Source organism: Sorex araneus, chromosome 5 (assembly GCF_027595985.1).
Source record: "Sorex araneus isolate mSorAra2 chromosome 5, mSorAra2.pri, whole genome shotgun sequence".
Taxonomy (NCBI): Eukaryota; Metazoa; Chordata; class Mammalia; order Eulipotyphla; family Soricidae; genus Sorex; species Sorex araneus.
In genome coordinates this window covers 153,188,525-153,211,667 of record NC_073306.1, presented here as the reverse complement: position 1 = coordinate 153,211,667, position 23,143 = coordinate 153,188,525, and the positions used below count along the sequence as shown (strand labels likewise).

The 23,143-nt window shown below is 39.3% G+C and overlaps 1 protein-coding gene across 10 annotated transcripts in view; it reads left to right on the top strand.

Moving 5' to 3' along the window:
• LCORL (ligand dependent nuclear receptor corepressor like) overlaps positions 1-23,143 on the top strand; it is a 155,125-nt gene that overhangs the window by 94,420 nt on the left and 37,562 nt on the right. For 6 of the 10 annotated variants that reach the window (XM_055138267.1, XM_055138268.1, XM_055138261.1 and 3 more), the window contains exon 5: positions 13,701-13,952. The exons of 3 other annotated variants lie outside the window; for them this stretch is intronic. In XM_055138267.1, the coding sequence (XP_054994242.1) occupies positions 13,701-13,952 (252 nt within the window). Of the gene's footprint in view, positions 1-13,700; positions 13,953-23,143 lie in introns of those variants that run through there. One more of the 10 variants, XM_055138269.1, reaches the window with a different exon arrangement.

The following is a 23,143-nucleotide window of genomic DNA, read 5'->3' as shown; positions in this document are numbered from 1 at the left end:
CTCCACCAATGATCCCAGGATCCCTCTCACCACCCCCGCCCCATCCCCCACCACCCCACCTTGCCTCTGCAGCAGGGCATTCCCTTTTGTTCTCACTCTTTTTGGGTGTTGTAGTTTGCAATAGAGGTATTCAGTGGCCATCATGTTCGGTCTATGGTCTACTTTCGGCGCGCATCTTTCAACCTGAGTGGATCTTCCCAACATCCTCTTTGGTGTTCCCTTCTCTATCTGAGCTGCCTTTCCCCGAGCATGTGAGGCCAGTTTCCAAGCTGTGGGGCAGACCTCCTGGTCCTTATCTCTACTAATCTGGTTTTTAATATCCACAGGACAACTCAAGACAACCTTACAGTTTTGAGTAGGATTTCGCTCAATTTATAAATCATATTGGGGATAATTGATAACTCAGCGGTATTGAGTTATAACTGAACAAATTTCTCATTTTTCAATTTGAGAGAACATTTTACTTATTTTTTTTCATTCTTTTCCTATCAGAGTTCTGTATTTTTCCTTAGATCTTGTAAATATTTTGTTACATTTCGTCCTGCATTCTTTATTTTTGAGGGTCTTAATATTAAATGATACTATGTTTCAATTTCAAATTCTCTGTGTTCATTAGTGGTATATATAGGAAGATGATTGACTTCAGTGTGTTAATCTTGTGTCCTGCATTCTTGCTATAGTTACAGCTTATTTGTTACAGGATTTTGTCAGTTTTTCTGCATGGGAATTATGTGTTCTTTGAGCACAGGTATTTTTATGTCTTCCTTCCCAGTGTCTTATTATAGTACATTACCTACCACTTCCATTGAAATGTCTAGTAGAGAGGTGAGACGTATCCTCTCTGTTTCACTTTATTCTACTTTACTGTGGACTTTTTAAAAAATCTTTTATTCTCAAATGAATGGAATCTCCTCTATTCCTAGTTTACCAGGAGTTTTGTTGTAAATGGATTTTGGATTTGGGATTTTGTTAAATGTTTTTTGTGTGTGTGTCAATTGAGGTGATCTATGATTTTTCTGCTTAGTCTATTGATTAATTGTGTTCATTGAGAGGTGTTGAATTTGCGTTGCACTCATGCAATAAACCCTCGTGCTCATTGTATATACTTCTTTCTATACATCATTAAATTCAATTCACTAATATTTTGTTGGAGATCTTTTCATCTCTGATTAGGAGAGATAAAAGTCAGTATTCCCACTGATTTTGGAATATAATAAAATGTGTATTTCTTATAAGTTATTAAAGGATTATAGTACAGGAGGTAAGACACTTGTCTTGTTTTCAGCCAGCCCTGGTTTGAACTGTCGACCCACCGACTGTGCCCTTTCCAGAAAAGTGACCATTGGTGGTTATAAAGTTCACAATATTTCCATAAATTATTTTAATGTTTCTGAGATTAATAGTGAGGACCCTTTTCTAAATTTCTGTTTGAGTTTTACGTTTTCATCTTTTTCTAGGTATCCTGGCAGGCATTACCAATTATATAAGCATCAGACAACATGTTTTAAAAAGCAGATGCTTTTTTTTTAATACTTAGAATATAAACTTAGGTTTGTACTAAAAATTGAGTTTCTTATGCTAAAAGTGGTCTTTACAAAAATTTTTAAGGAAGAAAAACTTAGAAAATTATATCATGAACTTTTACTATGATATTTACTTTTAATAGCCACAGGCTTTTTTACCTTTAGCATTGGAGCATAAAGATATGACAAAATGGTGACAAGAAATGCTTCCCAAGCTGGGGGAGAAGGCAGCTGGAATAAAGAAGGGATCACCAAGTCAATGATGGTTGAAGGAATCGTTCGGGATGGGAGATGTGTGCTGAAAGATAAAGGACCAAACATGATAGCCTCTCTGTATCTGTATTGCAAACCATAATGCCCAAAAGTAGAGAGAGTTTAGGGGAAATTGTCTACCATGGAGGCAGGAGGTATACTGGGGATATTGGTGGTGGAGAATGTGCACTGATGGAAGGATGGGTGTTTGATCATTGTATGATTGTAACTCAAACATGAAAGCTTGTAACTGTACCCCGGTGATTCAATAAGCATGAGGGAGGGAGGGAGGGAGAGACGGAGGGAGGGAGAGACGGAGGGAGGGTGGTTTCCCCTCCTCTCCAAGATGAACAACTTTGCCCTATCATGGTTACTGCAGACATTTGCCACTGCTACACTTTCCTTTAAGAATTTAATATTAAATCTCTAGGAATTATCAGGAGACTATAAAAACATGGTTGAAAAACAATGCCTTCACTCTTTTTCTTTTTTACTTTTTTTTTTAATTATTGAATCATCATGTGGAAAGTTACAAAGCTTTCAGGCTTAAGTCTCAGTTATACAATCATCGAACACCCATCCATTCACCGGTGCACATGTTCCACCACTAAGAACCCCAGTATACCTCCCATCTCACCCCTACCCCCCTTCCTGTGTAGCTGATAATTTTCACTTTACTTTCTCTTTACTTTGTTTACATTCAATATTTCAACAAAAAACTCACTATTATTGTTTGGAGTTTCCCCCCCAAAATCAGACCTGCTGAAAAGGAAGCATTTGATAATTTGTTTTCCATTGCGGAGAATGAAGAGATACGAGGTTTTGGATTTCTGTATTTTAGTAACTAAGTCCAGGGACATTTCTGCCAGAAATTGCATCATTGCAAGCTCGTACCTCTCTTTACTGGTCCTTATAAGATGGCGGTCGCCAGCCATCCCCCACCCCCTCCTCGTAAAGGAAAAGCCAAGAGAGAAAAACCTTTCCCCTCCTAGGGCGGCATGGGACCATGGCTTAGTTCACAGTCTAGAGACATTTCTACAAGAAGCTGCTGGTGCCAAAAGTAGATAGGTGGCCTCCAGGAGTGGTCATTCAGCAACGGAGAGGCTGCACATGTGCGACCACTGGGGTCACACCTCAGCGGAGAGCCGAATGCCTTCACTCTTATTGGGACAGTGAAATGCAGCTCTGTATCATTAAATTTCAGAAATTACTGAGATTAGATGTCATGAGTTACTTTATAGGTTTAGATTGTCCATAAAGATCATTTTTAATTTTTATAAAGGCATTGAATAATTTTAATGAATTATTAAAGAATAATATTTTGGGAAATGTGTATAGTTGCAAATGTTCTTTGATATACAACAGCAGTCTTTATAACCACAGAAAATTTGGGAGTTTTTTTCCTATAAATATGAAAAAAAGTATGAGACTTTGACTCAAGCAGGAGTGCAGGCCAGGGAGATTGACCTCGGCGACTCCACATGCCTTCCCTCTCCAGCCTGAGTCTGTCCCCAAGTCCCTCCTGCCCCCAGCTAAGCACTGCGGGATGCGCCTTTCAGACTCCTTGGCACCACTGGGAAAGCCCCTATAAATATGAAACACTTAAAATGCTAATTTAAAACTATGAAACTGTAGAGAGAAAGAACATATCTGCATCCAAAGGGATATCATTTTTCCTGGTAGTTCATTGTTATAAGGGTTGAGTAATCTGAATTCATACTAACTCATAAATATGAACTTTAATATAAAATCATCTTGGATTAGAAGTTACCTAATGTCAGTGGACAGATGAATGGATAAGAAAAATGTGGTATATGCATACGGTGGAACATTCAACCTTTCAAAGGAGATATATTCTGAAATATACTACATAAAGAAACTTGTAGGATCTTACACTAAGTGAAATAAGTCACACAAAAAAATATTGTCAAGAGTTTTAGATAGAAAAAAAAAGGAAAAAAAGAGACTTAGATAGAGTATAAATAGAGTCACTATTCAAAGAGATAGAGCCTAGAATTTATTAAAGATATGAGTCATTGAATTGAGGGTTGCCTCATGTTGCCACACATGATGAATGAAAAGAGAGATCAGGTTGGAAAAGGACCAAAGAGGATTGAAAACAAACAGAAATAAAGGACTGCACAAAACGTGAGGCAAAAATGGACCCATCCTAAAGAAAATATACCCAACTTAGGAATTTGTAGTTTGATAAAAAGATCTTTGGAGGAACAACTTTCAGGCAAAAACAAGCAAAGTAAATTGGAAGTTTGCCCACATTGTAGCCTGGGACATGTACTCCTGACCTTGCTCTCTCTCAAACATGATACTCTAGCTCTTCATATTTCTCGATTGATAAAGCTACTTTGCATCATTAAAGAAAGGAACCTTTGTGGGTCCCCAGAAGCAATAACAAAAACAAAATTTTCACACATACAGAATTATTTATACTATTAATTTTTTATGTATACTTAGAATAAGAGAAAGAATGGTTTCTGGGAAACAAATTATCAGCTACTTTTTGTAGTTCTTTTTACAGTTCTGTGGAATTTCAGTTTAGCTTTTGTTTATCTATATGTGTGTATCAACACCTCCACAGTAACTTTTTTATTGTAACCAAACTAAGTTCAGTTTCTTTTTTTTTCTTTCTGATTTTTATTAAGACCCCATGATTCACAACATTGGTCATAGAGTTGCTTCAGACATACGGTATTCCAGCACCAATGTCCCCTTCATCAGTGTCACTAGGTTCCCTCCACCCAGCCCGCTCACTTGGCAGGCATTAACAGACTTGGAAGGCTTTTTGACAAAATTAGTCTCAAAGTTATGAATTCCCTAAGCTTTTGCCTTTCCATGAAGCCCTGTATTCTTCATTAAAATATGAATGAAAATCTAGCTGGATAGAGAATTTTTTTAAATTTTTTTAATTTATGTTTTTTAATTAGTGAGTCACCGTGAGGGTACAGTTACAAATTCACCCATTTTTGTGCTTGTGTTTCCCTCATACAATGTTCGAGAGCCCATCCCTCCACCAGTGTCCATTCTCCACCACCAGTGAACCCAGTATCCCTCCCACCCTCCAATCCTGTCCCCCCCACCCCACCCTGCCTCTGTGGCGGGGTATTCCATTTTGTTCTCTCTCTCCCCTTTTGGGTGTTGTGGTTTGCGATAGGGGTATTGAGTGGCCATTGTGTTCAGTTCTGTAGTCTACTTTCAGCACGCATCTCCCTTCCCTCGCAGGATCTCCAACCACATTTTACTTGGTATTCCCTTCTCTGGATAGAGAATTCTGGTGAGGTGCTCATCTCATTGAGTTTTTGTGCTATATCCCTCCATTCTCTCTTGCTTCATAGTCTCATTTAATCTGCTATGCACTTGATGGGCTTTCCTTGGTGTGTAAGTTCTTTTTTGGTCTTGCTTTCTCCAGTATTCTGTTTCTTCTCTTTGATTTTGTCATGTTGAGTGTAATGAGTTCTACAGTTCTCTTGGTTGGGTCTCTGCCCTGGGACCCTTCAGGCCTCTTGGATCTTGGTGGTTATAGTCTTCAACTATAGGGAATTCTTTTGGATGATTTCTTTAACAGTTGTTTCTTTGGCACGCTTGCCTTCCTGTTCTTCAGGAACTCCAGTGATTCTTTTATTGCTCCCCTTGAACTCATCCCATCATCTTCTGCTGCTGCTCATTTCTTTTCCACCTGTTCCCCCCTTCTGCTGCTTCCTGCTGGTTTCTCCTCCTCACCCTAGAGTTCCTTGACCTGTTACTCTGCTCTCCACAGCTTCTGTGGCGTTTTTTCATCACCTACCATAGCTTTATTTCTGATGATACTCATTTTTTTTTAATTTCCACTCTTATACTTTCTAGTGGTTTGCTGGCTCTCTGTGCCTTCTTTTTTCCTTTTTTCCTGAGTTTGTTAAACACGGTGTCACTAAAGTCATTGTCGGAAAATTTACTGAACTGTTTGTCTGCAGTGGTACTGTTGTGGTTTTTTTTTTATTTATTATATTGAATCACCATGTGGAAAGTTACAAAGTTCTCAGGCTTGTGAGATATACAATACTCAAACACCCATCCCTTCACCAGTGCCCATATTCCACCACCAAAAACCCCAGTATACCTCCCACCCCCCGCCCCCCCACCTCCGCCTGTGTAACTGATAAATTTCACTTCATTTTCTCTTTACCTTGATTACATTCCATATTTCAACACAAAATTCACTATTGTTGTTGGTGTTTACCCCCAAGAGAGACAGCCCTACTGCCAAGGAAGCATTTGATAATTAGTTTTCCATTGCTGAGAATGAAGAGATATGAAGTCCCACTGTTCAAGTACATAACTCTTTTTTTTTCCTCCTTCCCGAGCCACCAAGTTCGTGCCTGCTTAATAGTCTTCATAATATGGCTGATGCCATGCCACCTGACAAGGGGAAAAAAAAACGAGAAAGAAGGCTATTTCCCGTCCTCGGCCGGCGTGGGGCTATGGCTTAGTTCACAGTCTAGAGACATGGCTGCAAGCAGCTCTGGAGCCAAAAGTAGTCTAGTTGGTCTCCGGATTCTGGTAGATCAGCAGCAAAGCGGTCGCACAAAAATGTGGCCACCCGGGTGGAATCTTGGCATAGCATGCACTGGTACCGGCCCCGACCAGAGACTGCCCAAGTGTCCTGCTGTTCCAAGTACATATTTTTTTTTCCTTTTTTCCCCTTTCTGCACCACCAAGTTCGTGCCTGCTTAATAGGCCTCATAATATGTCGGACGCCACGCCACGTTTCTCCCTGAAAAGGGAAAAGAACCGAGAAAGAAGGACATTTCCTCTCCTTGGCCATCATGGGGCTATGGCTTAGTTCACAGTCTAGAAAAATGGCTGCTACTTTGATTACCTTCAATATTTCAACAAAAAACTCACTATTATTGTTTGGAGTTTCCCCCCAAAGTCAGACCTGCTAAAAAGGAACCGTTTCACATTGCTGACAATTAAGAGATATTAGGTCTTGGTTTTGGATTTCTGTATAAAGTCCAGGGAAAATTCTGCCAGAAATTGCATCACTGCAAGCTTTTACTTCCCTTTTGTGGTGCTCATAAGATGAAAAAGCCTGGAGAGAGAAACCCTTCCCCACTGGCGCCGCTTGGGCAGTGGCTCAGTTCACAGTCTGGAGGCATTTCTGGGAGCTGCTCGTGTCCAAAGTAGTTCAGTTGGCCTCCAGGATCGCGCTCGTGCAGCAGCAGCAGCGGAAAAGCTGCAGTGGTACTGTTTTCACTCATTGAACTTGGTGAGCTGTGTGGTTTTCCCCCCATTGGTTCTCTAGTCGTCTTGTTGTATTGGGGGAGAGTCTCTGTAGTTCATCCCCCTGGCAGATGCTGAGGTTGCACGCTTGCTTTCCCACCTGTCCTCACTAAGTGATGGTGACATAACTGTGAGCAGCATGTAAAGGGTCAGCAGATCTGCCTCCTGTTCGGGATCAGCCCGGTGCTGTCAGCTGAGGCAAGCCTTCCCAGAGTGCAGAGCAGCAACAAAGGTCCCACAATAAATTTTTGTGAAGTCCTTCTCACATTAAACTGGGAAGCTTCTGCACATCAAAGGAAACAATGAAAAGACAGCCCAGAGTTGGGGTGAAATTATTTGCTTTCCAATCTTCTGATAAAGGGCTAATATTCAAAATATGCAACACACCGGTCAAATTTTACAAGGGGAAAAAATAAAAATCTAACCCTTAAAGAAAATGGTGAGAAGAAATAAATAGAAACTACCTAGAGAAATGCAGGTGTCCAAAAGGCACAACATGATCAAATGCTAGGTATCGTTAGTCGTCAGGGAAATGCAAATCGGAACAATGAGATGCCACCTCACGTCTGAGAGACTAGCACCCATCTAAACGGACAGAAGAAGCTGGTGTTGATGAAGATGTGGCATCGGGGAGACCCTCATTCACGGCTAGTGGGACTGTCGACTGGTCCAACCTTTTTAAAAAATAACAGGAACATTCCTTGAAATACTAGGAATTGAGCTTCCGTATGACCCAGCAATTCCACTCCTGGGAATGTACCTCCAAGAGATAAATAAAAAACTCAGAAAGACACCTGTGCTCCTGTCTTCCCAGTAACCGAGCTGGAAACAGACGTGTGCCCAAGAACAGATGACTGGGCAGAGAAACTGTTCATTACACAGTGAGTGCTGCTTGGCCATAAGGAAAAATGAAAGTCATGCAGTTTTGTCCTGCATCATGCTGGGTGAAGCTTGTTGGAGGGAGAGGGACAGACACAGAAGAATCTCTCTGGTACGCGGACTATAAAGATAACTGAATCCAAAGACAGTGGCCACCAGGGGCTTTAGAGCTGGTCTTCAGTAGGAAGCTCGCCACGGCAGTGAGGAGACAGTCGGGGAAGGGAGAACGACGAGAGGTGGAAGGAAGGTCATCTGGAGGGGGTGACACGTAGATGGGGTGGGGGAGTGGCAAGAGAACTAGGGGAGGGAAGTGGACGCTGGTGAAGGCGTTTGGCGTTGAAATACTGTATGCTGGAAGCTTGGTCACCAATACCTTTGCAGTATGTGGTGATTCCTTTTTCTTTTATTTTTAAAGATTTTTCTCATGTGGGATATAAAGAAACATATAAGGGAACAACAAATAGCCCAAAGCGTTGGCACTGGAGATTTTTGTCTCCAGAACAGAGCTTACGTGAGTGGAGGGAGGCAGGCGTTCTGGGGAGGGGGGCAGTGTTAGAAGGAAGTTTGCGTGAAAAGTGTAATTAACGGCATTGTAAACCTTGCTACCTAAAAAATGGTAAAAAACAAATGTTTTAGAAAAAGAAAATATCAGTTCTAGATAAGGAAAAATTAATTTTTAATAACATTACTGAATAATAAATAACAATGAACAAAAATAATAAATAACAATAAATTACTGAAATTGAAAGATTGAAAAATGAACTGGTCTTCAGCTGGAAATTTGTGAGGGGTAAAGGGAGTAGAGTGGGGGGCGCAGGTGGGGGGGGGGAGCATACTTGAGTGGAGGCGAGTGGTGCTAAAATGTTTTACGTATGAGACCCTTCCCTTTAACAGTATTGTAAACCAAAGGACCTAAATTAATTTTTTTTAAATAGACATACGCAAGGTTTGGGTTCTTTTTTTCTGTTTTTTTTTTCTTTTTTTTTTTCTGTTCAAAGTTTGAATGTCACAAGATGTTTATCTAAATGTTTGCCTTCTAAAATCTAGGAGTTGAGTGCCAGGTGTTGCTCATTGTTAAAATTCTTGAAATTCATGCTTTTGAATTTCTTTTCTCTTGATAGAGCCTGTTAGGAAGTTTCTGTGTTGTGTATGATTAATTGGGCTCTTTATAGACTGTGCTAGGCACCGGGTAAGCATTCTGTCTCCGCTGGTCCAGTTGACCCAGTGTTCCCCGGGTGGGCAGTACCGCCTCCTAGGAGTGCTGCTTTGATCCGAGCTCAGTAGCAGCTTTGAGTACAGCTGGGAGGCAGCGGGGCGGGCCCTTTCAAGTGGTAGGTGGGGGACACAGAGTACAGCAGGCCAGGCGCTGGCCCTGCACATGGCTGACCCAGGTTTGAGCCACAGGGCCCGTGTGGTCTCCCAAGCCCGCCAGAACTAATTCCTGAGCACTGGTGTTGGTGCAGCCCCCTCCCCACCCTAAAAAGGAATTTAAAGGAAGTTCTGAGTTTTTATTTTTCTGAAAATGGGGCATTAGGCCAAGTAAGTTTGGAACTCTGGTAGACTAGTGTAATGTGAGATCACATTACAGATAAATTATGACTTATTAAAGTAATTTGCCCAGAGTTAAACCCTGTATAATCAGCAGGGTTGAAATTTTATTCCATGCATATCTAACTGCAAAGATGTTCTTGTAGTCTTTTTTTCTTTATTTCCTTAAAGCATGCTATTGTGGTAAGTTGAGAATATATTTAACTTTATAAAATCCAAGTATGATATGTGAAATGCTGGGGTCTCTGAGACCTTTTTTTCTTTTCGGGTCACACCCGGTGATGCACAGGGGTTACTCCTGGCTCATGCACTCAGAAGTTACTCCTGGTGGTGCTCAGGGGACCATATGGGATGCTGGAAATAGAACCCAGGTCAGCCATGTGCAAGGCAAACGCCCTACCCGCTGTGACCTTTTCAAGGCTATGCAAAGTCAAGACAGTTGTTAAAGTGTAATTCCAAAATATTTCTTGCCATTTTGCTTGTTTTGAAATTTGTACTGATGGTACAAATACAGTTTTGGCTGACTTCTTAAGTATGAAATAAGCCACAGACTGAACTGTACCCAGTAATGTGTGTGTTCTTTGGTACTGTCCACACTAGTAGCAAAGGGGTGGGAAACCACTTCCGAATGCCTTTGTTGGGGGCCTGGTGCCACCAGCAGGCCACCCTGTACCTGTAGGGTGAGCACATCAACAGCCTGATGGTGCCTCCAGGCTTCCTGATACACCAAAATTTCCGCTCTGCCTGTGGCCGATCCCAACAACTTGGGCCCAAGTTTACCAAGAAATTAAATCGCCAAAACTTAGGTATGTGGGAGCCACACCCACAAACCACTTCCGGCTCTGCTGTACAAGCTCATTTATTGGCCTTATTTCAGAGTCCCATAGTTAAATCTCAAAAGAGATCAAAAGCCGCAGTTAATCTCAGATCTGCGCATGGCTAAACAGACCAGGGTAAATCAGAGCGTGGCATGTTGGCCTGGTGCCCGCCCAAGCAGAGCCCCTGGCAAAATTAAAGTATCCCCAGATAATGTAAAATATACTTTTTTTCTGAAGTGTACCAAAAACATCCACCAAAAATATAGTAGGTCGAAAAGAAATTAGGGCAGGGAAATAGTGCAGGGTTTGAAGTGTGTGCCTGGATGTGGCTTTATCCCTTCGGGCCTGAAGGGCACTGTGGCCTACAGGCCTCCCACTGAAGCGCCATCCTGTGTGGCACCCCTCACCTCCTCAGCATCATGAGGGGGGCCTCCCTGGTCCCCTTAAAAAAAAAAGTTTCATGAAACCTTACCAAAAAAGTTTTTTATCATAATACAAGGAAGAGAGAAAAGATGACAAAATATTTTTCTAAAGTCTTGTCCATTTGCAATATAAATGCCTCCGGTATAAAGAACTTTAGGGTAGAAGGAAAGAAAACAGAAAAGATGAAATCATGCAGCTTGCCAGGCCTGGATGGAGCCAGAAGGTTCGTGCTAAGCAAAGTCAGTGGGTGGGAGGGGAACAGATCCAAGATGCTCTCCTGTGGGGGACGCCTCACCGTAGGGGCCTGGCAGGGGCTTCCCCTGGGTCCAGTATTGGTGTGTGGCCACAAGGGCTTCACTCAGTGTCTGCGGGTGGCAGGCACACACTCAGCTTGAGCTCTCTGCCTAGCCCCAACGGAATTCTCTGTTAAAAAAGACAAAGAGAGCGAGCGAAAACAACTCTTGAACCAATTTCTCTTGGTTGATGCGGTGTTGGAGAATGTGGCTCAGGGCGTTTCCCCACCACCACCACCTTGTTTCTGCAGGGATGGTCCTAGAGGGTCCTGTGCCATGATTGCATGTGAGGCAACAGCCTTAACCCCAGACACCGCCCGGGCCCTGCCCTGAGAGTTCTGTGTGCATTGCGGAAATGCTCTGTTGGTGAATCGTGTCGGGTACTTGTCACATTCCCTTATCTGGACTAGAAATATCACTGTAGGTTAAGGAATTGATTCATTTTTCCCCAGTAATCTTCTTATTACACAACACAGTGATTATAAATGTAACTTCTCTAACCTTATTGTATAAGCGAATCCTATTTTGACTTTCAAGGTTCTGTTATTTCTACATTTGTAAACAAATTAAAATTTGGAATGCCTGCCAAGAATTATCCCTGAGTGCAAGAGCCAGGAGTAAGCCCTGAGCACCACTGGGTGTGGCCCAAAAAGAAAACAAAAATTTAGAATGGATATACAAGTAGTTTACATTTTAAGGACAACTGAAATGTTGATCTGTAACTAAGCCCTTTACTCCAGTATCCAGGAAACCAAATAGTGCCTCTCTTCCTGTTGAGGATTGATGGAATTAATAAAAGGGCTGAAATTTTACATTCTATATAGGTTTTGTAGTCCTTTCTATCAGATGTTTTTCAGAATTCAAATTTCCTGGTTTTTTTTGTGGTACCAGTGATCCAGAACCTCACACATGAAGTATAAGCTCTGCCACTGAGCCATGTGTCCTCGGGACCTCCAGATCATTCTTTCGAAAGAGGCAATATAGTGGAGATGTTTATTACATATGTCCCTATCTCGGGCAGGTCTGAAATAGCAGACCTCCTTTGCACCTGCTGTGATGGAAAGAAGATCATTTGTATCCAAGGAGTTGGCTCGTCTCCTCTCCCAGTGCTGTGTTCTCAGACATTCATGCATTCTGCAGTCACAGGCCTGTGAAGGTGCAAGTTTCCTCAGACACATATTCCAGCTCAGACAGAGCGTCAAGACGAGAAGCTTCCCATGCTTGCAGCTGAGCTCAGGCAGGCCCTACTCACTGCTTGGGTAGGAGTCAAGAAGTTTAAGGAGGGAAAGACTAGAATCTCAACAAATACGTCTTAAAAGAGAAGTGTGTAGTCTGACCAAAGTTGGCTTTGTTATCCTTTCCCCGTGTCGGCCAGCCTCGCCCGCTCCAGTCTGTTCACCAGCCTGGCTCTAAAGCAGCGCGTGACTCGAAGGATTGGAGGGAGAGCAGATGCGTGGCCCCTGCCACCACTCAGCCCAGTACTAGCACTTACCGTCGCTCTTGCACTCCGTGTTCTGAAGTGATCTGTGTTCTTCCACTCCTGTGACTAAATTACTCTCTTTCAATCTCACACTACTTTTAGGCATCATTAAGTGTTGATTTCACTATAGTTGTAGATAAAATCTGGTTTTAGACTTAAGGACTGATTAAAATATTTAACGCTGTAGCCATAAGAGAAACTTAATTCATTGCATGCTGAAATATTTAAGTGAGAAATGTAGTTCTGCATAACTCACCATTAGTGTTCCTGCAAAAAAACTGAAAGAAAGTGAAGGTAGCAGAATACTAACAATTCTTGAATGCAAAAGTAATTTAGTGGCAATTGTCAATGAATCACTTAAATTTAAAACCAGAATCAAAATGGCGGCTTAGGATATATTACAGCAAGTAAGGTGCTGGCCTTGCACGTGCCGGGCCAGTTCAGTCCCCACATCCCATACGGCCCGACATACAGGATTTACATCTGTGAGCTGTGAGCACTGCCAGGTGTGCTCCAAAAGCAAAAAATAAAAATTAAAATTAAAAAGTTGACGTGAAAGGTCTTTGAATGTATTTGTATTTATGCAAACTTGTCAGAATTGTAGAATTTATTTGCAATAAAACTTGTGATTTTAGATGTTTAACTAGTTTTTCATGTACTTTGTTTTAAAATGCTTTAAAACTTCTATAAACACAGTACATACTAAGTATTTTGACATCTGATTGAATAGATTTGGATTCTGCTCAGAAAATAAGCAATTAGTCCTACTTCTATATCTAATTCTTCATCTGTACTTTAGTTTGCAGCTGAAAATTTTTATTTTTGGGGGGGCTGGAGCAATAGTACAGCAGGTAGGGCCTTTGCCTTGCATGCGGCTGACCCGGGTTCAATTCCCAGCATCTCATATGGTCCTCTGAGCACCGAGAGGGGTGATTCCTGAGTGCAGAACCAGGAGTAACCCCTGTGCATTGCCAGGTGTGACCCAAAAAGCAAAAACAAAAAAACTAAAAAAAAAATTATTTTTTGTAACTTTTGGCAATGTATAGTTTGCCATATTATCATACTAGTTAAATAAGATTTTTCTTGATAAATCCCAAGAAATCAGTGGTAAATGCAGATTGAGATTAAGAGTTATGAACTAATTAATTTTTAATAAAATGTTATTTTTCATTTCTCTTTTTTAATGCTCAGTATGTTTATTTCTTCCTAGATCTTCCTCAGAACTGTGATCCTAACATTCCCTTAGTTGCTCAGGAATTAATGAAAAAGATGATACGTCAGTTTGCAATTGAGTATATTTCAAAAAGTGGTAAAATTCAAGAGAATAGAAATGGTTCAATTGGACCAAGTCTAATATGTAAAAGTATCCAAATGAATCAAGCAGAAAACTCTCTTCAGGAAGAGCAGGAAGGCCCCCTAGACCTCACTGTGAATCGAATGCAAGAACAAAGTACTCAGCAAGGTAAGAGTTTTTAGTGCAATACATAATTTTGTCTTAAAATCCTAATCTTATAAAGTGTTTTACTTGTAATTAGCTGTATGATATGAACTTCAGAGAAGTGCTCAGTTAGAGCTTTTGTACTGCCTTTGACTTGGATTTCAAAACATGAAATTTGACTTGCTCTCATTCTCTTTTCCACAATAAAGTATATGGTAAGAGACTTCTAGTAACAAGCATACTAGAGAGATGTTTATGAGGAAAAAAGTATTTTGACGTGTTCATCCGAGGACATGAAGCACATGCTGTTTATTGTTTTAAACATGTAAAAAATAGGGCATACTAGAGAAAGAAAAGTCTGATACATGTGGAAAAAAAGAAAAGAAAATGATGTAATTAGCTATAGAGAAAAAATGCTGAGGGTGAAGGCACTGTACACGGGGATCACTTCAGGTGGGGCTCAGGCGACCGTATGGGATGTGAGGCTCAAACCCTGGTCTGCCTCACCCACTGTACTTTGCTCTGTCTCCCATAGGAAAAAGCATTTTTCTTAAGGAACCTGAAAGATTAAAAGAAATAATGATGTTAGACTTCTACAGCAATTAATTAAAAAGGAGCCATGACTTCACAGAGGAAAGAGGAAGGGTATTTTATGTGCTTGTGGAGCATGCCAAGTAACTTGCCTGGAGAAGAGGGAACAAGTAGCCTTTTAAGTAATTTAGGGATACTGCTGTCAGTCTTTGAAGCTAGAAAAATATTAGTGTTAGGTTTGATCACAGAAAGCAGAGAGTGACATTTGGGGTGCTGACAAAAAATACATTTGTTGCTCTTTTTAAAAGATAATCTCTTAAGTCAGTTTAAAATTCAGAAGAGCTGAAATAAGAATGAATTTTCTCTTTATTTTCCTAATGTTTTATTGTATGAATTTGTTCATGTAGAGAAATCTGAGAAAAATAGTAAGTCATAGGAAAGAAAGAAATGTTGAAGACTATGATATTCGATTTAAGGGGGAAATGTATTAATACATAGAATTTTTAGTAATTCTTTTGTATTGATTTTCTATGTTTCACATCCTTTATCTCTTCTTGGGAGAGGCACTTCAGTGTTCTAATGGGATTAGGATTTGTCTTTGGTTATCTGACACAGATGTGGTTGAAATCCAAGTCCTACTATGTCAGTTATCTAAAAGTAACCTTATCATCAGAGCTTGATTTTTCTCATGTTATCTAGTCATAATAATAATAGACTTATTGGAACAATGTGAAGATTAAATAAAAAGTAATCAGTTTACAGATGTAGATCACTTTTCTTACATATGTGAGACCCTGAGTTTGATACCTGGTACTGTAAGAAAGTAAAGATATGACCAACTCTTAAAAGATAGTCAAATGCCAGCCTCTCTTTACCTTATCCTTCACCACCATAGAAGAGAAGCTATAGAAGTACTGTGATTGTAATCTATAAACATTTGTCTATTACACTCACATAAAACTAAACTTTCTTTGAATGATACAGTAAGTAGAATAGGATTACCACTAGATGTTTTATATCTGTCTTTTGTAGAAATATTATTCACACTCTACCTTTAGCATTTCTTTCTTTCAGACTGTCTGATTCTGTTTTGTTTCTGGTGTTCCTCGGGTTGTCATCTTCAGTGTTTTCTGGTGTGGATGTATTTTATTCTGTTTGGAAATACATGGTTCCTAAAACAGGATAAATATTTTTGTCAATTATGATTTTCAGTCATTGTTTTTTCACATGTATTGTCATTCACTTTATCTCTTACCAGAATCTATTGAGGTGGTTTTTGTTGTACTAATTCTACCCTCCATAAATCTTTCCTACCTTCCACCTCTTAACTTTTGTGCTGCATTTTGATTAGTGTATTTAAAACCGTCTTTATAATCACTAATTCTCTCATGAGCTAGTTTAATTATTTTCACTATCTTGAGTTTCTAATTTGTTGTTAAATTCTGATTTCTAGAAAGTAGTTGTTCGTATTGAAATACTGTGAGCTGCCCCTTTACCAAAGAATCATTAGTTAAGATTCCCAGAGTGGCTAGGAAGGTTACTTTCAGTAAAGTGGTCAGTATAGCCCCCCTTAAGATGGGAGCTTGGGCAGAGACTTGAGAAGTAGTCCTGCCTGTAATACTCAGGGCAGGACGTTCTATGCAGAAGAAATTATCAAATACAAAGATAATAGAAACTAATGACAGGAGGAAAATATCAGGTATGTATGAGGAAATTTATGAATATTATTATCTGTCACTAAGCAATTGAGATTGTTCAAAGCCTTTTCTATAAAATCTCAGGTTATAAAGTAGCAATTAATTTAACTTTTGCAGTAAATAAGCTGATCCTCTCTCTCTTTTTTTGTTTTCTAAGAAATATGAACAAAGAGTTTTTAATCCAGAAGTTCCATGTTGTTACCATGCAAACAAACCATCAGTTTAAGTTGTTATTTGAATTTAAAAATGAAAGAAGACAAGAAAGGAAAAAAAGAGAAACATAATAGCCATTACATTTTCCCCAAATATTTGGTAGAGTTTGATACAAATACGGGTATTTCATCACATACAGTTCCTAAGTAACAGTTCATTAAGTTATATTTTACTTGTAATTTTTCATAGTTTTCCACTAAAGAGGTAAAGGGGCCAGAAAGTTCAAGGAAGGGTTTGGCGCTTGCCATGCATATTGTTGACATCGGTTCAGTCCAGCCTCAGCTTGATGCCTGACAATGGAGATATGGTCCCCTGAGTTCACCAGGAATGATCCTTGCGCACAGAGCCAGGAAAAGCTCTAGCAATGCCAATTGGGGCATTATTTATAATAGCAAGGAATTTAGAAATAGCCCAGAGACTTAACCAAATTATTGTATCACTATACATCTGAAAGAAGGGGGCACTGGGGTGTGGAAAAGATCTCTTTACAAATAGCATTTCAAGGTTTTAATAGTTAAGTGATACAAATAAGATACAGCCCATTGCTTATTATATTTTTTTGTGCAAACTGAATAGGAAAGATAAACACTAACAAGCACTATTATCTGTAAAGGATTGAAATAATGAAGTGGATGGGATGAGAAGTTCTTTGAAACAGACTTTTTTATATATTTTGTGTAAATGTTTTATATATTCAAAGAATGAGGAGTTTTTTAAAATGATACATGCCTAAATATTTTTTAAAAATTTTATATTTACAAGTGAGCCTAGTAGCATTGTTAGTAGCATATTGACATATTAAGTCACATGATTTTTCTCCAGTATTTTTACCATAAATTCTTAGTGCAATGTGTACTAATGACAGGGGTGCTTCAAAGATAGTCTAAACTTCTTTTTTAGTAATATTGACATTGTTAATTTGCTAATATGTTTTTAATTTGATTGAGTTTCTTAAATTATGTAATCATGTTAACAGTATTAGGAAATAAAATTCTCTGGGTGAAATAAAAAACAAGAAAAATCAAAGACATTACTATTACATTTAGATTGGAAATACAGTGCAGGCATATAATTTCATCTTTTTCCTTAAAAAGGAAACTGGCTTGCTTAGATTCTCAGTCTGGATCAAAAATGTACAAGATGACCTAAACTTGGCTAGGAAGCCAAGGAAGCTCCAAACACTAATTTGTCAAAAGATACAAGACTGAAGTTCAAGAGGTTTTTTATTGGCTAAATATGGGAATACTGTAGTATCAAAAGGAAGAACAAGTGCTACTGAAAAATATTGAGTATTTTAAAATCCATAAATAATTAAATAATTAGAAAATGTGTTCCTCAAAGTCAGTGATCTACGGTGGAGATACATTATCAGCTTCTTACATGCAAATTAGCAGTTACTGAAAAAAGTTAAGCATTTTTTTGTTTACTTGTTTGCTGTTTTACAAATTGTATCTTAGAATAATCAACTACTGCTTATTTAAAGAAGATTCTTAAAGAATTCTAACTAATCAATATGGAAGACTTAAATGCTTAAAATAGTATTTTCTGCAGTTTCTAATAGGGTGATTGTGTCAGAGGGTTGTTTGGGGCACTTGATAATGGTGTGGAGTCCAGGATTATCAGAGTGCATTGATCATCAGAACATCATAGAAAATAAAATGGATGTGGTGGGTGTAAAGTATTCTTAACAAAATTGAACATAAATTTAAGCAGTTCTTTAGGCATGTTTTATGATTCCTTAGGTTGGGCATGATTCAGAAAGCTTCAGAGCCCCTGAGATTCTTGCAGGGAATTGCAGCACTGCATTGCGAACCTGAACGCTGACCCTTCAGGTCTGCGCCTCTGGGCCTAGTTCCTGCCAGGAGTACTGCTTGGGAGGTCCCGCCCCGTCCAAAACATCTGATCAGAGGTATAAAGTAGGAAGAGCCTGAAGTTATTTAGTAATACTAGTAACATTTAGCCAGTAAGTTTTATGGATAGTGATTATCTTTTTGTTTTGTTTTGGGAGCCACACCTGGCAGTGCTCAGAGGTTAGTCCTGCCTCTGCACTCGGGACTCACTCCTTGCAGGGCTCACAGGACCATGTGAGAGGCTGAGAATCAAATCCGGGTTGGCTTCATGTGTGCAAGGCAAGCACCCTGCCCACTGCTGCTTCTTTCTGGCCCCTAGTGATTATCTTTGTAATGAAATCTGATTAAGAATTTTTTCACCTTCTCAAAACAGTATAAATATATTTTTCTCATTTGAAAATTCACTTGTCTACATGTACTGAACTTCACTTATGTATTTAATATTGATATGTAGCTTCAAAGATCTGTTAGCTTACATTGATATTCAAGAATGGACTGTGCTTAGTAATTTGCCTTATATAATAATGATTCTGTATATTTTAATAAACTTAATATCCATATATAATTCATAATTATCAGTCAACATTCTGAAATCAATATTATTTTTTTTTCTTTTTGGGTCACACCTGGCGATGCACAGGGGTTACTCCTGGCTCTGCACTCAGGAATTACTCCTGGCGGTGCTCAGGGGACCATATGGGATGCTGGGAATCGAACCCGGATCGGCCGCATGCAAGGCAAACGCCCTACCCACTGTGCTATTGCTCCAGCCCCTGAAATCAATATTATTAAAGCTTACAAAAAATTGCTCATTTAAAGCCATTCTTTGACCTTTTTAGCTTATGTGAAGATTTTCTTTTGAAGTAAACTTCACTCCCAAATAACTATCAACCTTTGGTTGTCATTTTCGGACTAGGTAGAAAAAGTTTATTCGTTTTGAGTGGGTCAAAGTTTGAGATATATTCTTATAGAACATAAGAATATATTAGTGACTGGTGCACCACAATTGAGGTAGTTAATAATAAGTCATCAATAAATAGTAAGGGTCTTTTTAGGCCTTTGTTTAAGAAGTAAGTCTTAAGAGGAAATCAGCCAGTTAATTTATACCTAAATATAAATCTTAGAGTCTAAGCATAGTCACTAATGCCCCACCGTGCTATTAGTCTTTGAGTACTAAACTAGGCAAATTATAATAACATGTCATAAATATAGTATGGAAGAATATAAAGATTGCTATGGGAATAAGAGGTTAGGCAAATCTTGAGTTGAAAGCTATATGGAAGTTAACTAGGGCAACTTTGAAGAATGGACAGAGAACAGATAAAACATGACAAAGAGGGGCTGGAGCAATAGCACAGCAGATAGAGTGTTTTGCCTTGCACATGGCCAACCTGGGTTCGATTCCCAGCATCCCATATGGTCCCCTGAGCACCGCCAGGAGTAATTCCTGAGTGCAGAGCTAGGAGTAACCTCTGTGCATTGCTGGGTGTGACCCAAAAAGGAAATAAAAAAAAGACTAAGAATGGTGATTTGGATATTTTGGATGTTTTTTGTTTGTTTGTTTGTTTGTTTGTTTGTTTGTTTTGGTTTTGCAGCAGTCCCAGGGAAGTACTCTTGGCTCTGTGTTCAGGGGACCATAGTGGTGTCAGGATCTAACCTAAGTCACCACTGCTGTGCTATCTTGCCAATCCCAGGAGTGGTAGTGTTGAAAGAGTAGCGACTCTGTACTGTTGGGAGTTCACTAGTCTGCTTGGAATAGATCCTTTTTCAAAACTTGGTACACAAATCAACAATGCTGAGAACGATTTTTAGATAAGAATTTAAATCTTGATTTTAAAGAACTCTAAAAAAAATAAACCACGGTCCATTTATTAATGAAGTATAATGACACTTCAAGAAATTGTCCAATTTGGCTACCACTTCAATTTTTCCAAGCATTGATCTACTTTAAAACGTCTCTGATTTGTGTGATATTATCCAACTCTGGTCTAGTTGGAAGATCTCAAAGGGCCCAGCTGGTAGCTCAGTGGCTTCGGAAGAACCCAGGAAAGGCAGGAGACTGTGAACCCAACCCCCACCCTGGAGAGACCCTGATGGCATGGCACCCTGATCAGGGCCATAGAGTGGGAGATTACATTGGCCTTTTTCTTTTTCTTCATTCTATAAATTTTACATTAGAGTTTATCCAAGTAAATTAGTTATTGATGATAATGACGAATTTACAACCGATGACATAAAAGTTTTTATTAGGAGGATTTTCAAATATATAGAAGAATACAGCATAGTAATCATGTTCTTGAAGAAAAGAAAAAATTTTTCAAAGGATTCTTATTTCAGAATTGTTTGTAATAGTGAAAAACTAAACCTAGATATCTACAATAGGAAAATGGTAAATAAATTTCCCTCTCTGTCTTATACTTAGCATTTTTGGGGGGAAACAGGAGCGGGGGGGCTTCCTGAGGAATGATGAAGGAGTTTGTGGAGCCACAGGGACACTCAGCTGCGCAGGCTGTGGCATCAGCCTCATGGTGCAGGTGGCAGCGAGGCCACCTCTGCAGTGCTCAGGGACCGTTGGGTTCCAGGGATGGATCTCGGGATCTTAGTATGAAAATAAGTCATAGCAAAATTTATTTTAAAACAAAATATTTTAAATGTATGTGACCCCCCCCAAGGTGGGGTCATGACCCACAACTTAAGAATTATATCTAGCACCAGAACACTGGTAGAGGGATGCGGCACTCTGGGGGAGGGAGTGATGCTGGCTTGGGCTCCCGTGAAAGCCGCCATTAACGGCACTGTAATGCACACATGCATAGATGTTTTAGTAAAAAGAAGACCCTAGACTTTACGTCAAAATTTTTATCAAAGTTTTTCATCGAGACCTGGAAATAAGGATCTAGAGAGCGAGCACAGCAGGTAGAGCACTTGCCTTGCAAGTGGCTGGCCTGAGTTCGCGCTCTGACACCCACATGGTTTTCCCCAGCCCCCAGGAGGGATGCCTGCACCCAGAGCCAGGAGTAAGCCCTGAGCACCGCCGGGTGTGGCCCAGAAACTAACCAAAAAAGAAAAGACCTAGAAATATATGCACACACACAATGGTAAAACCATTGGGAAGGTGAGATGGCAGTTTTATCAGCTAGATAAAAATCAGCAGGAGCAAGAAAATGCCTTTTATTCTCATTTCTAAACTTACCCCTTCTTCAGAACCCCCCAGCCCTTCTTTCCAGACTACCTCTCCTCTTCCCATTGCTTTCTAATTTGGACAATCCTAGAAGTGACTGTTTGAATATTTTTAGTTCCTGGACCTTTATGATAAAAGAAAGGAATAATCATTTCTACATAGCAATTTAATATAGGAGATAGTGCTCCTAACAAATGAATTTTCCTATAGATAGCTAAAATTTTTTCTAAAAATTGCTTACTTACATATTTATATATCATTTATCTAATACATAAATGTTAATTGGTTAAGGAATTTCACTGTGGCAGAAATGAGAATTTTTTTCCATTAGATATGAACTATAATGTTTCAATTAGCCAGTCCAATTAGTATAAAACATTGAACATGAACAATCTCAAATAGGGAAGGGATCATGTTATAAAGAGAAGAAGGGGGGAAATATTTCATATGTAAGCCATTGTTTAGAGTTCCTAAAGAGGAAGAATAGAACAGAGTGCCAGAGGAGTAGAAAGCATAGGTCTGACTTGGGCAACTTGATCACACGAGGGCCAGGCATGTGGCTGAAGTGGCAGAGTGCACATCTTCAGAAGTTCAAGGCACCAACCACGGTATGACTCCATGGTTTTTTTTTTTAAAAAAAAATTGTGAGAATCACACCTTCTTTACTCTAACAAGAGAGTTTTAGCCTAGTTTGCATAATGTAGAGCAAAAAAAGAAATTCCCTTTTACCATCTTTCTCTTTTTGATTTGTAGAATAATTAATTTTAAATCAACTAAAGCAAGAGTTTTATAGAATTTAGAATTGGAAAAAGGTTTTAATTCATTCTATGCTATTCACCATGTACACCAGATTTTTTGGAAAGTTACTCCATACACTACAAACCACTTAAAGCAAAATAAAGTTAATGAATTCAGCGCCAAATCTGTGTTTGCAAATAATTTTTGAAAATGTTCTTATAAGGTCTTTAAATCAATTTTTAATATAAATAAATAACTAAAAACAATATATTAGAGTTTAAGATTTTTTCTATAAAGAAAAACTTTTGCATTTTACTGAAAGGAAACAATAACTGGATAAGCAAATAAAAAAGTAAAATAAAATTTTCTGAAAAGGAAAAATGAGGCAGTAAAGAAGACAGTTTTTCTCCTTTTAGCAGGTCATAGCATTTAATACAAATGATATCAAGATCCCTGACCTTAAATGATTCCATATCATAGAAGAAGAAGTGACATGAATCAGTAAATACATGAGAGTGATACTAGTATTATAGAATACTGCTGACACAGGGAGACAACAGTAAACTTCACCTTTGGGTGAATCAAGTACTTGTTTGACAGCCTGAAAAGGAGGACGGCCAGGCGTGACAGCAGGAGGTTTTGCTGATTCAAGTTTTGGGTGCTTTTCAGTTCTTTTTTTTTTTTAACCGTGGTCTTTCTATTATTTTACTACAAACTTGGGCCCCTCTCACTCCCATCCCACCTCCACTTACTCCGACTATTGTCCCCCACGCTGCAGCCCCCACCCGAGCACCCAGCCCCAGGTCCATGCTGTTGGTCCTCGTTTACAGGGTGCACCTCTGTGCCAAGTTTTTTCATTAAAAGTTTTTATTAGGAGGATTTTCAAATATATAGAAGAATACAGCATAGTAATCATGTTCTTGAAGAACATAGTAATCATGTTCTTGAAGAACATAGAGATAGCAGAGGCCATCATAGGCAAAGAAAACCAGGTCTCACAGTGGA